This window comes from Lytechinus variegatus, chromosome 18 (genome assembly GCF_018143015.1).
Source record: "Lytechinus variegatus isolate NC3 chromosome 18, Lvar_3.0, whole genome shotgun sequence".
Lineage (NCBI taxonomy): Eukaryota > Metazoa > Echinodermata > Echinoidea > Temnopleuroida > Toxopneustidae > Lytechinus > Lytechinus variegatus.
Window position 1 is genome coordinate 23,385,871 of NC_054757.1, and position 18,876 is coordinate 23,404,746.

General features: G+C 37.0%; 2 protein-coding genes across 3 annotated transcripts in view; both read right to left on the reverse strand.

Moving 5' to 3' along the window:
• LOC121432254 (chondroitin sulfate N-acetylgalactosaminyltransferase 1-like) overlaps window positions 1-5,509 on the reverse strand; it is a 48,678-nt gene extending 43,169 nt beyond the window's left edge. For both annotated transcript variants that reach the window (XM_041630110.1, XM_041630111.1), the window contains exon 1: window positions 5,414-5,509. The gene's annotated coding sequence lies outside the window, so the exon portion shown is untranslated. The remainder of the gene's footprint in view (window positions 1-5,413) is intronic.
• A 5,667-nt stretch (window positions 5,510-11,176) lies between these two features.
• On the reverse strand, window positions 11,177-17,866 carry LOC121431730 (outer mitochondrial transmembrane helix translocase-like). Its single transcript, XM_041629417.1, has 7 exons — window positions 17,641-17,866; window positions 15,711-15,933; window positions 14,587-14,744; window positions 13,544-13,693; window positions 12,775-12,915; window positions 12,148-12,260; window positions 11,177-11,464 (listed from the first exon to the last, which is right to left on the reverse strand). Exons 1-7 carry the CDS (start codon window positions 17,815-17,817, stop codon window positions 11,326-11,328), a joined length of 1,101 nt encoding a protein of 366 aa, XP_041485351.1. The 5' UTR covers window positions 17,818-17,866; the 3' UTR covers window positions 11,177-11,325.
• Between the last annotated feature and the right edge of the window lie 1,010 nt (window positions 17,867-18,876).

Here is an 18,876-nt window from a genome sequence, read left to right on the forward strand (position 1 = left end):
GAGAGAGAGAGGGGGGGGGGTGTCCCTCAGCTACTTGTCCTTGCTTATTCCATATTTTTTTATTATGCTCGTGTTGTGAGTATTTCAAAGTCTTTTCTTTTTCTCACCCTTTTTATTGTCTCGGAGCTTCCCTCTATTTCTTTGCTACGATGTATAGCCCATCTTACTTGTTTCAATTTTTTTATGTTCTCATTTCATTGAAAACATAATTATTAAACTGACGTAGAAGACTTTACAACAAAATTTTGATATTGTTTTTTCTTGTTTAATTGTTTGGCTTTCTTTTTTCTTCTCCTCAGTCCTTCTTTTTCTAATTAGTTTCCCTTTCCTTATTTTATCTTATTTAATTTCATTTCATGAGGCATCCGCCAACTTATATACAACAACAAAGGTTAGAGGCGGATATCCAGTGAGGGGGCGTGGTGGTGTGCCCCTCTAAAAAGAGGAAAATAGGAAGGAAAAAAAGCAGGAAGGAGAAAAAATAAGAAAAAAAGACGATGATGGCAATGATGATAATGATGATGAAAATTATCTTGGTGAAGATGATAGTGGTGGTGATGGTGGCGGTGATGATGATGATGATAATGATGGTGGTAGTGGTGATAAAGATGAGAATGAAGTTGGTGACGATGATATGATGATGATGACTAGATGTAATTTTGTTATTTTGTCTTTAAAATAATAATAGTGCAAAGGCAAAATCATTTAAAGTTTATTATGAAAATAGCAGAAAAAAATAATTTGAAAAATTGTACGTATTTTGTTTTGTTATTTGTGACCGCGTATATGCGAGCAGCTATGTGATATAATTATGGTAAAAAAAGTAAATGAAATGCCAAGAAATACATGATAATGACTTTTATTGTACATTCAGTATATCAGTAGATAAATTCATACTCGTTCCAAAAAAGAAAAAAGTGGGTATATTATGGACCATTAAAAATGGGCAGTTGCTCTATATATTATATTACATAGAATATATAGAGCAACTGCTCGTGTGTAGCGGTAAGTTATTCACCTGATCTACATAATTCATGCGGCGCACGGCGCGTGCGCAAAAGCGCAATGTTTGATAATTATTGCTGTGAATACAATGAATGTCATCAAAAACATAATCTCACAGATCAAATAGTGCCAGCTCGACGCGCAAAATCAGAAAAAAAAAAAATTTCTGCCCTGATAATTTGATAACCCTAACCTAACCCAATTTCTAAGTATTTTTATCATAAACAGGATAACTATAGACAATGATTGAAATTAACTTTATATTCTTTTGCGAACAAAATGAATATGAAAGACAACTTTTTGATAAAGAACACAGTTTTAGAGCGTTAGAGCGCGATTTATACCTACAACCGCTAACATAGGCGGATCCAGGGGGGCCGAGGGGCCCGGGCCCCCTATTGGCGGAGCAAAAAAAGAAAAAAAAAAAAGGAAAAAGGGAAAAGAGAGGAAAAAAGAAGAAAGGCAAACATAAGAGGAGGAACATGATTAAATGAAATAACATTAGGGGAAGACTTTGAAAATAATTTTTTTTTTAAATCTATTTGTTAGGATACAAAATTTTCGCTCGCGCTTCGCGCCTTATTGTCTTTTAGGGTATTTGCATATCTTGCTCAATATGGAGCTTGAAATATCAAACTTTAAAGTCATTATACAAAACATATTTCAGCTGGGAAATTGAAATTTCATTATTTTGTTTCATTTACAAATTGATTTTAAAAAAGTGCTCTGTAAAAATGTCTGTGTTATGGTCTGAACATTATCATTTTCTGCTTGCGCTGCGTGCTCGCAAAATTTGAATTTTCAGGTACCTATTATTTTCCTGTATTCCATAAAGTTCTCAAAAAGTTCCCTATTCAAGTCAGATTGTTAAAACGTACGTAAAGCATTTGCATTAGTCGGTTATGTATATCCCAATATTAATTCTAAATCAAACTAATTTGATGACAGTTTATCAAAAAATTCGACTCGCGATTTCTGCTCGCATTGATAGATATAATGCCTCTTATGCATAATTACAAAGTGCTTTAAATGTCCAGTTTTCAGGCCATAATATTAACACATTTCGCGCTCCCATGCTTAGAAAGAGAAATAGGAAGATGGTCATCATTTTCATATGATGACATAATGCAAGCAGTCCATAACAGGTACAATTTTGAGCAGTTCAAAACGTATACACAAAATTTCTGCTCGCGCTCTGCGCTCGCATTATTAATGTAAGGAAGATCCCCACTTACTCATCCTTTTCATGATTTACAATACTAATTTAAAAGAGTGTCTTGTTCAGCAGGTCTAAATATCGAATTTTTTTGCTTACGCTTCGTGCTCGCATGTTTAATTATATACCTATTCAGTTAAGTTACAAAACGTCTAAGAATTTCCATTCCTTAGGTAAAAATGTCAAAAAATTTCGGATCCGCCCCTGGCTAAATCCTGTCACTGTCGGTATACATGAAGCAGTGATTCCATCAGCTTACGGTAATAATTTTTGCAACACGAGCGCCAGTCCGAGAAATAGACAGGCATTTGCCCAAACGGACAACATGTCAACCTCTGCTCATTTCTTTTTGCACGGGCACATGAAATCTCGACGTAACCCATCACATTTCTCCCTATTTTCTCCTCCCTTTTATTTTCCATTAATTTTTCTTTCGTTCACTTTTTTTCTGTCCTCTTTTCCCATAATTTATTTTACCCATCACATTTCTCCCTATTTTCTCTTCCCTTTTATTTTCCATTAATTTTTCTTTCGTTCACTTTTTTTCTGTTGCCTTTTCCCTTCTATTTTTTTTTTCTCGTCTCACCGCTTTTCCTCATCCCCAGCCCTCGACGCCCGTGCAGATTCGCAAACAATATCAAGAGTATGTCTACTTGCAAGGGCGGAAATCTCTCCCCAAAGGTAGGGGGACCAGGGGCTGGAAAATTTGACAAGCAAAAAAAAAAAAAAAAAAAGGTTTATCACCCTCTAAAGAAGGTCATCTTGACCAAAAGAAATTTGACAAGCAAACAAGCAAAAAAAAGGGGCATGCCAAAAGTAAGATCGTCTCTTCCAAAATACATTTCGATTTTGAACGAAATGACCAAAAATAGTAGGGGGACATTTCATAATGTGCCCCCTACTATTTTGGGTGAGGGGACATGTCCCCCGGCCCTGTTTGCGCCCATGTGGGTGGGGGTGTTGCGCCTCCCTATCGGGATCATATCACAGCGAGTATACACTCTTCCATATGGAAGAGTGTTTACTCGCTGAGATTTCGATCTCACACATAATTTTATAAAAAAAATAGAACAGCTACGCCTTGAACACAGGCCAAAATGCCTAACGATTTCTCCGCGGCATTAACAACTATCGTAAAGGGCGCTCCATTTATAAATAAAGATGGATGACTAGCTGTCTATGGCGACAGAATTTACCGCTACTATTTGCCAAGAATTGTGAGAAGTGGTCTGGAAATGCAACAAAAGAACCGGTGAGTACCGATTAAACATTATTATACGATTCATACATTCCTATTAAATATGTAGAATTTAAAAAAAACTCGCCAAAATCACTTAGTTCTAAGCTAGGGCGGCCCAAACACGCGTGAGTGGAGTCTCAGTTTTTTAACACGGGTAAGTATTGGGGTGTCACCTAGAGTGCTGGAAAGGTGCTTCGCATATCACTTATACGGAAATAGAAGAAAGCTTGATGGTGGCGCTATTAAATGCTATTCACAACCTTAATTCATCTCCTCAGTATTTTATAACTATGTCTAAATTCATTAAATGTGCAATTCTTATGATTGTTTGATAAAATAAAGACAGCAATAAATGCAATAACTTAAAAACATAATTTTAGATCACATTCACATGTATGATGTATTATTGCCGATGATAACACTTTTTGGAAAATATTTGAAGCAATTGAAACAAAAAATAGAAATTCAACGTACCTTGAACAAAGCCAGCACTGGGAGCCTTTGTTCGTATGTCAACAAAAGTTTTATCAAAGTCTATCGAGATTCACCCATGGGTTCATATCGTCTCGCGAGCGAAGGATTATCAGTCATACGCACGCGACACACCACTACACTTCGAAAATACAGTGGGCTTTTGCCCACATAAAATATTATGTATAAATAAATATTCCACATCCTGCTATGACACTTACCGAATCATTTAGATCCTTCCGTGACTTCTCCTTGAAGTTTCTTTCTAAAAATATGTATATTTTCTTGATCTTTAGTGAAGATTTTACGGAGATAGAAATCAGTCAGCGTTGATATCAATTTTCTCCTGAAGAGGGCGCGCGATTTATATTCATATCAAAGACACGACAAGGGAAAGAATAGGCACCTACACTATTTTACACGCATATCGACGCAAGGCATTACGCAAAGTCCGTGAAGTGTCCAATCTTTTCATTGTATAGACTTTGGTATACCGTATACGTATTATTGACGTTCGTCAAAGCTTGTACTGCTGGTTTCTTTCCAGGCACGTATATTATTTTCATTTTTTTTTATCAGTCATCTTTTTAAATTAATGCAAATGAGTGTTATCGTCACCAATAATAATCATTAATTATGTTTTTTGAAGGCATTTCATTAATTGGTGCCCATAATTAGTAAATTAATCATGAGGATTGCGCATTCAAAGAATTTAGATACAGTTATAAAATTACCGAGGAGCTGAATCAAGGTTGTGAAATTATTATCGCCACCTACAGGCTTCCTTGTATTTCCGTGGAAGAGACAAGCGAAGTCACTTTCGAGGCCGAGGTAAGCAAAATGTGCTTTTTTTATCGGATTATTATTTTATTATTATTTCTATATTCAACAAACTTTTGCTACTTACCGCAAGAGCCCCGGTGCGTAGCGAGAATGAGCTTCGGCAAATATTACTTCAGCAATGAAGCGATGTTTGTCGACTACTTCGAAATCCAGGGTCAAACACGGTCTATTGTACGAGGTTAGTACATACTAACCTCGTACAATGTGTGAGTGATAGAGATTGGACACTTTGCGTAACGCTTTGCATCAATTTACATGTAAATAATGATAGTGCCTAGTCATTCCCTTGAACTTGAAAAAACTTCGAAAAGCAGTGGGTATATTGTTTAATGACCTTGAAATGTGACTGAGAGATTTGCCATGACATGATTTGTGAACAATTTCTGGTAGGTAATTTCCTCGAAGTCGGCCGGTGTGCGAAACTGCATTAGCGCCGCGCCTAAAATAGAAGGCAAAAGCCAACACATAAATTAATAAACTGGGACTGAAAAAAATGATCAACTTTCTGCTGAGATTGCAAAAAATAATCAGTGAACATAGAATCCTGTTGCTATTTCGATCTTTCACACCAGAGATTTACATCTTACTTCGCTCCTTCTAAAAACATTAATAATTCATTGATATTCTATAGAACTTACGCCTTTTGACTGTCTTGGTTTGAAGTTAAAACAACTCAGCTTTGAGTTTGACTGACTGCATTGACTTCCATTCTCGATCTCGGGACTGTTTTCGATCCGTGTTTTCTTTTTTTTAATTCCCGGCCAACTAACGTAGAGGGCGTAAACATGAATGGAATTGAGCAGGGAATTCGGAAGTGCGTCTTGTTCCAATTTGGCACTGAAACCCGGGAAGCAAAAAGGGCCTTTTCATTAAAAAAAATTGGAAAAATGGAAGAAAACAGGGCATAAATCTCACTTAGTGACATTCATTCAGGCTTACCTACGAAGTACTGCAATTACCATTGTCATCATCACCACATCCACCACCACCATCCTCTTCCTCACCGTCATCATCATCATCATCATCCTCACCATCATCATCATCATCATCATCCTCATCATCACCAACATCATCATCATCACCAACATCATCATCCTCACCATCATCATCATCATCACCATCATCACCACCATCATCATCATCACCAACATCATCATCATCACCAACATCATCATCATCACCAACATCATCATCCTGACCATCATCATCACCATCATCATCATCACCAACATCATCATCATCCTCACCATCATCATCATCATCATCATCATCACCATCATCATCATCATCATCATCATCACCATCATCATCACCATCATCATCATCATCCTCACCATCATCATCATCATCATCATCCTCACCATCATCACCATCATCATCATCATCATCACCAACATCATCACCATCACCAACATCATCATCATCCTCACCATCATCATCATCACCATCATCATCATCATCCTCACCATCATCATCACCAACATCATCATCATCCTCACCATCATCATCATCATCACCATCACCATCATCATCCTCATTATCATCACCATCATCATCACACCACCACCACAATCATCACCATAATCATTACAACCACCACCATAATCATCAACTTCATCATCATCAATCATATTCATGTATTAAGATATTTACTACTCTGACACGGCCATCCTAACCCATGGCGTTGAACCTGAAGTGTTCCAACATCTCTTAAACCTAAACATATTGGCATTTCCTTGCAGGATGTCAATTAGGAATACAATATTTTTTTAAAGAGCTGAGTGTATCAAACAAATCTTTGAATTATATATATTTTTTTATATTTCAGAGCTACAGCATTTGGATAGGATTTTCTACTTTTCAATTACATTTATTTCAAGTTCGATTTCTGATTTTATATAATTCTAATATTAAAGAAATAATAAATTCCAACATCATAACTTTCATAGGACCTCCAAAACCAGTCTGGTAAGAGTATACATTGAATATAAATGCTTTCAGCCTTGTATGTGCAGAGCTCCCAAGCCTCACGCATTATGCGCGAGACTCAAGCATTTTGGACTAGTGTTCATCCCCTCAAATCTCTGTCTCACGCAACTATCACAGCCTATTCCCATATACATTGTACACAATGTCTGTGATCTCACTCAGATTCACAGAAAATCTCACGCATAGCTGGTCTTTGAACTTGGCATCTCAGTATGTGTATTATTTATAATCGCTGAGTGGAAATATAGAAAGGGCACCCACTGCTGAAAATTTTTGATATGCTCCCCAAGGCACCCCCCCCCTGGACTGTCAATGTCAAAATACGAGATGCCCCGTAATCTAGGGGGTGTTTCATAAAACTTGTTAAAACAAAAATTCAATAACAATTAAAAGCTACTGAAATCCTGTCTGATTGGTGGATGGTATTTAAAAAAAATAGAAATGCATTTGTTATTACCAATAATATAGGATTTGTATAGCGCACGTACCCACCTTGCTAGATACTCCTATATTACCCTGGCTAAGCTAGTCTACCAATTCTGGTGCGCACAGCTTTTTGAGGAATTACTTCCTGCCAGTACCCTTTTACCTCACCTGGGTCAAGTACAGCACAGTGTGAACAAATTTCTTGCTGAAGGAAAATACGCCACGGCTAGGATTCAAACCCACGACCCTCTGAAAGGCGAGAGTCAGAACCACTATACCACAATGCACCCACAGGTCTTTATGAAACGAGAGACTGATCATTGATAATGCATACATGAACATACACACTCATTACGCCAATCTGCACAATTAATTGACAATGGCTGCCCCACCAGAGGGCATAAAATCACAGAAGGGGGGGGGGGGCAAGAAAAACAAACTCATATTCATTGTGTAACACACAATTTATTAAAATCATCCAATCACATTGCCATAATTATTATAGTAGTATCACACTTAAATTGGCTGGCGAAGTATTCACAAACACAGTCTAGAAAAACCAAGAGAGTTTGTCAACATAGCTTTCTCATAAAGCTCCTTGTTCCTAACAAAAAGGACTGAATTTCCAATTCCATGGCCAAGGCACACACAAAAAAAACATAAGACTTTGAGGTGTTCTAAGGCCAATGTCAAGTACCAAGACATTACAAAATTGAATTAAACCAAATCCAAGATAATAAAACAATAATAGTTACACTAATATAGTGCCTTACTTTGCATTTCTCCAAGCTCTTGATGTGTAATTATCAATACCCCGGTCATTTGACCCATCACTGTTCTACACATTAAGTGCACCATCTCCACTCCAATAAAGTGACACCTGCTATCATCTCCTATGCACCTTTTCATAATTGAGACCAATAATTTCACTTGCACAATACATACAGAAACCTACAGTAAAAAGAAAGAAAAAAAATAACAATTTGCACTTGTATTACACATTACAGCTCTTTCACTGGTATTCTGATAGCATTATACAGCATTATACCTTCGACCACAATTCTATGGAATGCCACCATTGGCGGCGGAAGCAAAAAATTTTAGGAGGGGACAACCAAAATTTTTTTGACAAGCAAAAAAAAAAAAAAAAAAAAAAGATTCTCAACCCAAAAATTTCAGGGAGGGCGTAGGAAAATAAATTGACAAGCAAAAAAAAAAAAAAAAAAAGGTCATCAACTATAAATTTAGGGGGGGACCGTCCCCCCCTCCCCAAATTTAGGGGGGGACACGTCCCCCTGTCCCCCCGCTTCCGCCGCCTATGGAATGCCAATGCAGATTTTTTTAATTTTGCAGTGAAATGTGTCCAGAAAGTGATAGGTCACTTTGCATGCACCAAGGGTTCAATGTTTGGATATCCACAATAAGTCAAGTATATTCGTGCATTAAAAAAATCTTTTATCACTCATTATGGGGAAAATATTCACAGTACCCATTGGACCTTATTTTGCTACTATTCACATGCTAACATCAATAAACTTTGTTCAATTGTCAGGTTTTATCAAATGATAATAATAATATTAACATGTTATTTACATCTTCTTGAGCTCTTCACAAATGAAAATAGTGCATAATATAATATAGAATTGTGATAATTTCAACCAAAATGTCATTATGATGCATCAAATATATCACATTACATTATGATTCATTAATTACTTTGCATTATATTACATGTTATTTATAAAACCCATTACATTAAATAACATCAAAAGTATCATAGCATATTACTCTACATTATGCTACAACATTTAAAAAGAGATGGAGTCTTAATGGGAGTTTAGAACAATAAATGGCCTTTGATTATGCAATGACAAAAATAAAATAAAACAGACAACTCCGCACAAGTCAAACTTCCATAAGTCAGATAAATGACAAAGTCAAAGGAATATGCAATCATATGTCATTGCATCTTTTAAGTCGACTTTGGACAGTTCAAACAGATTACTTCACGAGGTGAAAGGTGATGATGTATTCATTTCATCTTTCACTGAATGAAGTATTCTGTCCATTGCACAAATGAAAAAACATTCGATTTTTTATATGACATCTAAAAATAAATATTTGTCATTATTTTGACATTGATGAATTTCGATGCAGAAGTGCTTGCAGTGCAAGTGTTGATTGTCACATACATAATATCACACTGCAAACTCGAGTGTTTTATGGATAGCACTGGTGGTCTCGGCGAGCATGCAATGAACAAAATCATATGGATCCAAGATTGCCAATGAATGGATCCAAATTTGATTAATACCAAACAACCAATCAAATGACAAGGATCTATCTAGGTGTCATGAATGAATCCAAATCTGAAAAATACCAAAACACCAATCAAATGACAAGGATCTATTTAGGTTATCTTTGTCATGAATGTTGAAAAGGAAGATGAAATATAGCATTTCAAAGAAGTTTTGACAGTGTGCACACAATGTGTATAGCTACAATGATTATAAAAATTAATATTATAATAATTACAATGCCCTTCTCCATGATAAGAAAGGCTACAGATTGCATTGCATAAGAATACCCATCAATGGCACATACTGAATGCTGTTTTTATAATAATTATTTTAGTTCATGAAAAACATTGTACTCATCCAAACTAAACACAAACAAACAAATTATTCACATCAAATCCATAAGGAGCAATTGACTTAACCAGAAAAAAATAATATGAAGGCAAGTTATTTGAAGCACATCTTCAAAAGTACCATGATTGACATCCTTCACAAGTTACAAATTCATCAAAACACTACAAAGTGTATATTACATGATACTAAATTCCTGTTGAGTTGAAATTTGGAAGAAACCAATCTTAGTGCAGTATAGAGCAATGAAGTGATGATGTCACGCAATGTTTTTTTTTGCATTTCAGCGATTTGGAAAACATGTTCGGTAGAGCACGGGGCCCAAGATGGTTCTGTGACATTTGCTCTGGCGACAATTGCTCCACTGTAAATTCAACACACTAATGGAATGACCAACTTCAACCCTGGATCTAACGCTATACCCTATCCTTAACCTAAACTTAGCATAAAGCCCTATTGCAACCCTAACCCTATATCTTGGACGAAATAAAGCCTTGAGCAACTGACCTAGGAGCAAATATTGTGTCACCGCCCAAGATATGGCTTCATGAATACCTACTCAGCCACATTGAAATATAGGTCACTATTCAAGGACTTGTTTTTTTCTCCTTGATTTCACTTCTGGGGTCCGTTGCAGAAAGAGTTGCTTTTAAACACAAGTCAAAAAATCAATTGCAAGTCCCAAATGCGCGCTGTTGATTAGTTGAAAATCAAGTTGCCCATGATTTTTAGAGTTGCGATTGATTGCAACTCTATCTGCAACGGGCCTCTAGTTCTGAAAGAGGAGTTGTGTGAAAGACTGCACAACAGCACTCTATACTTTGCAGCAGATAATAAATATAAGCAATATAGGCACTCCTGCCATTGGCAACAAAACCATGAGTCAAACTGGGAGTCAAAAGAAAAAGGAACCCAATTAATGATGATACATGAAGATTCACTTGAAGGTAAGAGTATAATAGTCTAGATATTGCAACTCTGTACAAAGTTTTATACACAAACCAAATGTAATTTATGATTCATCAAATATCAAATGGATGTTAACATCAGATTTTGACCTTGTTTATTTTCCATTAGATTGAAATTTGACTACTGGGTAATTTTTCCCTCTTAATTTTTCTGCTCTATCTATCAGAGTACTGTCTAAAAATTGGTTTTTACTTTTGTTTTATTGTCAAAAAATTGTGCGAGTCATTAAGAGTATTTTTATCACAGCGCTCATGATTCTTCTGCTGATTACGGTACTCAGAAAACTCATTTATTTACAAACCCATCTGGCACATAATTTCAATCTGTACAAACAGACTTGAGTGGTCATTTTATTCTGGTTTTTTGTTTGGGGGGAGGCAGGGGGACTGTCACAACAACTTGCACCTATGTTTTGTTTGGATTTCAAGTCACAGCACAAAAGACACCCGCAAGATTATCAGTGTATAAAAAATCTGACAAAATTCAAATATCAATATACAAAAGACATGAAAAGATTATCAATCGAGGGGAAATGAACTTAGAGGCTGTGTGCTGTAATCTTGTTGGACTCTTGCTTCCTTTAGCTTCCCGAGAGCTGATAGAATATCTGCCATACTCAGAGGTCGAAGGTCATTGCTGGCTGCATCTCCTTCAGCACTGCATAATGTGTGTGAGAAACATTCAGAGAGGTGGGGGGGGGGGGAGAATTATCATTATTTCTATTGTTATCATTAACACAATTTGCAGAAGTATGAGAAGCAGTAGTAGTGGTATAAATATAAGCAGTAGCAATAGTAGTAGTAGTAGAAGCACAGTAGCATTAGTAGCAGGTGAAGTAGTAGAAACAGAAGCAGTAGCAATAAAAGGAGTACAATAAGTACCAGTTGTAGGAGTACAATAATATATACCATTCCTTTTATGCTGAATGAATAATGAAATAGGTGGTCCTTGGAGTGGATACGTGCACACTAGAAATGTAGTTGCTATTATCATTATCATTGAATTGGATTTTCTGTATAACCACAAGAAAAATTCATGATCATGCTGGCTTCCATACAGAATAAATAATTAAGAGGCCATTGCGCATCTCTAATCCACCAGGGGGCCGTTTCATATAGATGTTTGTAAGAACGATTGGTGATCCTTTCTTGTGGTAAATGATATTCACCATGTTCATTGGTAATTATTCAGCACGTAAAAGACGTAAGAAAGGTTCCCCAGTCGTTCGTAAAGTCACTCTTAACTTATGAACCGCTTTATGAAGCACCCACCAGAATGAGTTGGGTTTTCTGTATAAAAGACAAAATACCAAATATTCCCAGACATTTCAAAAACCTTACACGTGATCTCTGATGCGATACATGCAGGCATTCCGGCACATCTCTCTCAGGTCGCTGCCACTGAACTTCTCAGACTTCTCAGCTATTAGGTCTAGATTTACATCATTGTCAACCTGGAAGGTAAAATTGATACACACCAGAGTAAGAAGTCTTCATTGATTATTAATAACTAATGTCTATCATAGATATTTTAACATTCATGGAAATAAATTCCTCTCAGATACCAATGTAACTGCCATAGGGCTGGGTTTGAACCCCGCACAAAAGCAGTAGTAGTAAATCACTAATGACTGCTAGCATACAGTTGTGCGACCTTGCAATAATACACAAATTCATGTAACACTTTTTATCTAGAAATAATGAACTCCAATCCATATTATTACCTATACAAGGCATTTTAGCAGATGAAAAAATACCATAGCTTGAATTACACATTGTACAGCTTTAGGGAAAAATGATAACATTGACTGGCTCTTCTTTCAGGAAAACATCAAATATGTTGCCATTAAAAGAACCATATTGCCCTTGTCTAAATATTCAGGCCAATATGATTCTGTAGCGGGCAACATATTTGATGTTCCCCTCAAGTCAGTCAATATTATATAACTATATCTCCTCAATGCCTACCTTTTCATCTTTGAGTATGATTTGTAGTATATGTTTTCTTTGTGGTTTGTCTGGCATGCCTATATGGAATGATGTAGGCATTCTCCTCAAGATGGCTGCATCAACATCTTGGGGTCGGTTTGTAGCTCCCATTACAATCACCTGAACAGAAAAATAATTCAAGCAATTGGAAATCTTCTACAGAAAACAGCCCGATTCAGCACATTTATTATGAACATCTTTGTGTACACAACACAATATATGACACACAACTATGAATCGGATTGGACAAATGGGACTAACCAAGTTAAGGTTCTCTGAACTTATTCTGAAGTTTATTAAACCAACAACATAAGAATGAAACACAATGTAACAAATGCGACATACTTCTAGATGAATTTTTTTTCTCCTCATTATCCTCTTCCCTACCCATCCTCTCTCCAGTGTCTCCTTTTTTCTTTTTCCTTTTTCTCTGTCACAGTAATAATTCACCTTCAGCTGTCATTAGCGACAAGTCCACCCGAAAGTGTCATAAATTTAGCCTCTTCCCTTTGTTCCTCTGTCTCCTTCTTTACCGTTATTTCTCCACATTTTCCCATTCTTACTTGATCAAATCCAGAGTTATCATTATTGATGAGTCCATCCCATAATTTCATGAGCTGAGCTCCCTCCTTCTCTTTCCCTCTCCTTCTTTTATTCCCTCGTTTACATTTGATTCTCCTCTCTCCTCCTCAGTCTCCTGCTCCTAATCTCCTCATTTTTAATTTATCAAGTCACAGTAATTAATTACCTCACAGCTGTCATTAGTAATAAGTCCATCCCACAATGTCATAAACTGAGCTTTCATCATAGCTGTAGCCTCATGATCATGTGATGCCCGTGATCGCAGGAAAGAGTCGATCTCATCAATAAAGATGATGGCTGGTTGGAATTTGGTTGCCTGAATAGTGTACAAAAAGAGAGATGCAACTGTTGGGATGATCCCATAGCATAGCATTATTCTAGCTTCTATCAACCTAAAGTTTGTCGGGCTAGCTCCCGATTACGGTTCTGCATGAGGATCTTTTCAAGCCAAGTCTGTAAGGTTGTACTGTGTACAAAAGGAGTGAATATTGTCACTATAGTCGTTTTGCACTCAGTGAAAGTTATTTCATTCAACTTCTCTTTGCCTCACTGAACTGAAATTTTGTTCTGCCAGCCCTTGCAAATTATAGTCAAACCTGTGTTAGTGGCCACCTGCCTATAGTGACCACCTGCCTATAGTGACCACTAAAACTGATTCCCATAGAGGCAGATTGTGTGTAACCCTAAGAACCTGTCTATAACAACCACCTGTCTATAAAGGCCACATTTTGTGTTTCCCTTGGGTGGTCACTATAGACAGGTTTCACTGTATCTATCATCTGTGTATCTCTTATGCCTATATGCTACATGTATAATGTATGCACGTTGTTAGACAAATGTTTAAGGAAGGGTTACATGTTGCATACATGCCAACCCTTAAGCACACAAGAGTCTTAGCAAATGGGAAGAAAGAGGCTGAAATTAAAGACAATGCAAACTTCCTAATAGACAAGTAGTTGAAGTTGCAGAGTTTAAGTTGTCTCATGATGTTCAAAAATAGTAAGATACAACTCCACTAGTAGTTGTCATATAAAATATGGACACAGTGGTTGAAGTGGTCCTATTTCTTACCCAAAACTCATGACTGTCTCATTCACTATAAAACAGGGATAGTTTGCAGGTATGATGTAGGACTTTTTTTCTTTATTTTTTGGAGTGTTTATAACTATTTTACCAGACTAAAAAGTTAATGATCAGTGATTTATTTACCAGTGAGAATACAGCTGATGCAAGTTTCTGGGATTCTCCATACCACTTGTCTGTCAGGTTGGAAGCTTGAAGGTTGATAAACCGACATCCTGCATCTTTAGCGATGGCCTTGGCTATCATGGTCTTCCCGCATCCTGGTGGTCCGTAGAGTAAGACACCTGAAATAGAATGATTAATTGCATCATACTTTCAGAGTAAACCTCTGTTCTGGGAGCTGATTACAATTCCTGACCACTTTCAGTTATTTTGATGAACTTGAAGATTTGATAAAGTTGGACCTACTAAAAAGTGCAGGGTATTGTATTGATATTTTGGACTTTCAGATTAGCTGACACTTCATAATCCAAACTCTCCTATTTCTAACATTCACACCAGTATTGACAAACAGCAGTCTTGGCTGCAAACTACTGCAAGTGAACAGAGATGGGTTCGAGGCAGATTTGAGTGTGCATCTATACCAAAATGGACAGAGTCCTACTTAAGACCACCTCTGGAGCTAGTCCGAGGTAGGTTTCGCTAAAAGGTGACAGGAGGTCGGTTTTACGTGTTTACATCTCAATTTCTTCCCTACCCGAAGTATGTTCCTCATCGCCCTCTGGTAAACAATTTTCCAAAAGTAACATGGGCCTAATTCCTTGGATTCACATATGGTGCGTCATCTACATGCCAAATTTCTAACTTCGGGGTCGACATTGCATGCAGGCGCAAGTAGCGCACAGTGCTAGTGTACTGTAATGTGACTGTGATGCTTCAAAAACAAAAACCATGTGGCAAGAATTCAACAAAATTGACTAAATTCTGCAAAGAAAATGTGCAGGCAAAAAATCTCTACCTCTTGGACCCTAGTAAACAGCATACGCCAGCCGTTCAAGCCGCGTCGGCCAGCGCTGAATAATTGCATGCATTCATCATGCATAACTACTAGCGTGCACAATACAGATGTCAACTTTTCCCATGAGGCATTGTGACTTGGCATGTCCGCAGCAAACGATATATGGCACACACCATATTCTGAATCCATAAAATTAGCCCAAGTGTTTTAGATACAAACAAGGACAAAAAAGTTTGGCCCGAACATAGAAAGCCAACTGGAAATTGCACCATGCATAAAATGTTACACATACCTTTAGGGGGCTGCATGAGCTTTGAGCCAGCAAACAGGTGTTTCTTCTTCAGAGGAAGTAGAACGGTCTCTTTGATCTCCTTACAGGTTTCTTGTAGTCCACCAATGTCTGACCATGCAATGGAAAGGGTCAAGGGGTCAACTAACTGGGTAGCTATAGACAGCTCATACTCTGATAGACTGGTGTGAGGGGACAGTCCTATAGCCTTCATCAGCTTCTCTGCCTACAGTGGATTACAAAAATTAATTCATTTATTGCAACAATAACATTTGGATTAATACCTATAGGTATACATGTTTATTTTAAATTGGTCTAATGTCAATTCGTCCAATTACCAACTTGTCCACTATCATTTGGTCTACCACTTTGCACTTTACACTTCCATGACTCCTCACGCAAGCTCATGAAGTAGTAGTTTTCAGCAATATCAATCCTACAAGAAGCGACCGGGAGTTACAGGCTCGCGCCTTCATCCCGTACCAGATGATGATCAGTTCATCCACTATCAAAAGGGTCTAATTGCCATTTCGTCTAATGACCTGTTGGTCCAATAGTCATTTAGTCCATATACCATTTGGTCTAATTTGACGAAGTGTTAATTGGACAAAATGAATGAAAAGAAAACAGGTATTAGACCAACTGGTTACGAGACAAAATGGTCATAGATGAACTGGTGATTAGACGAAGTGATTATTGGACCAAATGGTTGTTAGACAAAATATTGGATGGAAAGAAGGCATTAGACTAAATGAAGGTAGACCATGCAATGGGTGGACAAGTTGGCAATAGATGAACTGGCAATTTACCGGTACACATGTGCCTACAGTGGAAGCATTGCAAAAAAAAAAAAAAAACATACATTCCTTTACTTCAACAATGATCTGGATCCCGTCTTGGAAAGAGTTGCGATAGATTCAAATCAATCACAAATTGTGTTTGATTTGCCTTTGTGTAGTTAAGAGATAGGAATTTCAGATCAATTACAATTTGAGTTTGATCTGAATAAAATTACAATTCTTTGTAACAAGGGACCCAGGATTAATCATAGAATAAAATGCATACATGTATGCATATATAAATAGACCAATTAAATTCTTATTCAGAAGGGAAATACAAACAGGCTCCAGAAAAAAATTTATAACTTGAACATCTATAAACATATATGCTGATACCTCATTATTAACATCAATACAAGAAGATACCTAAGCCTATTGTGGATCAATTTCATTATAAAAAAATATTAATTTCATAATGCAATTTATGGTAAAGGTGCTGACTGCTTGAAAAAGAAGTAGAATATTCAGTCATGGATATTTCATTATTTCTTACCCTGTTTTGTATATAAATCGTAACCTATAACTGTAATTTACTATTTTACTATATTTATGCACCAGGGCAAAGATGGAAAACAGTAGTTATGATATCTCTGATCTTGTGAACCTGTTTGAATATGTGTGAATAAATAAATAAAAAAATAGTGGGTAAACAAAATCGTTGTAAAACTTGAGATCTTATATCATTACAAAATTTCACAATATTTATCTTCATATGTAGCATTGATATTAATTGTGATTGGTATTCACCAAGTGAATATAAACAATCTGGCCCATATTCTGAAGTCAGGTTTAACATAAACTCAGGTTAATGTTGTGGTTTAAGTATGGATAGCCAAATGTTACATATATCACTAACGGTAGAGATATCATATTTCAGCTCATTTGGCTCTCAAATCATTCATAATTGTCTAGGAAGTATAACAGATTATTGTCTTCACCATCGATGAATCAGGAAAGAGCATAGTAAACAAAAGAAATGTACCACTTAATAACAAAATTTTGATACTATTGACTTCCCATACTTAAACAACAACCTGAGTTTAAGTTAAACCTGACTTCAGAATAAGGGCCTCTGTCTTTTAACTTAAACTAACTTGTTGTTTGGCTTCTTGTTTCTGTTTCCTGGTGGGGTCCATGGCATAGACAATCCATTTTACTCCGTAGTATGTGGCAGCCCCAACGATGGACAATCGTATGATCAAACCGATGATCTCACTCTTTGAGAGGCTAAGACTTCTGAGACGGACAGCTTGTATGGCATCATCCGACATTGTCTCTCTTCAGGTCTAATAATCTGGTTTCAGAGAACTTCTAATCTGTAAAAATAGATATATACATATACAACAAAGATTGACATAAGCGATGGACTGGAGCCACCAGAATAAACCGTGATTGTTTCTACAATAAAGTTCTGTATCTATGAAATGTGCTGTACCAATGTTAGGCACGCTCACGGAAATTTTCAACTCCAATGAAATTTCATAAAACTTACCTCAAAAGAAAGATTAGATATTCATAAAAACATTTCCTTACTTGGTTTGTTGAAAAACTCGGAAAAACAAGGAAATCAGATTTTTTACTAAAAATGCTGCGTCTATTGCCTTTCGTCGGCTCGAAGAGAGTCGCATCCAGCCAGCGCGCACGTGACCCACCTTACCAACGCTGGGCGGGTCCGAGCGGGTAGCGTATGCGTGGAGCCATGGCATGGTTACGGCGCGATGGAGCGCTAGGCCTGCAATCCTCATTGGGACAGCGTAGACGCGTCGCGCACATTACATATGCATATTCATGAATAAATATTGTTTTTTCCCATGCATAATGAGGTAAACACAGCTGTTTCTCTTCAAATGTGTGTTTGCTTGAAAAATTGACAAATTCTATTTTTAGTTGTTCAGAGGCGGATTAGGGAGGTAAGGGGGGGGATATATAGGATGTGCCCTTAAACAATCTTTAATGAGTATTTTTCTTTTTTTGATGGGGGGAGGGGTGGGGCAATCATAATTGGTTAAACATAGCTGGGGTTTTTTGTAATTTTTTTTCTTGCCATTTTTCTTTTTTTTTTGGGGGGGGGAGGGGGTCAAGCTTAGTGCCTCCCAATTTTTCATGAAAGTTGTGGGTCCACTAATGGTTTAGGTTTGTGTTCCCTTCTTAGGGAGGTTTTTTTTTCTTTATTCTAGCTCTTTCATTTTAAATTTATTCAAATCTAACCCCAATTTTCTTTTCTTTTTTGTTGCCTTGAATCAGTTTTATGTTGGAGGATTTTTTTTTAGTTCCAGGCAAGCCGTATTGTTTGCTGATCCAGATGGGCCTCGGAAAACAAGTGAGTGATA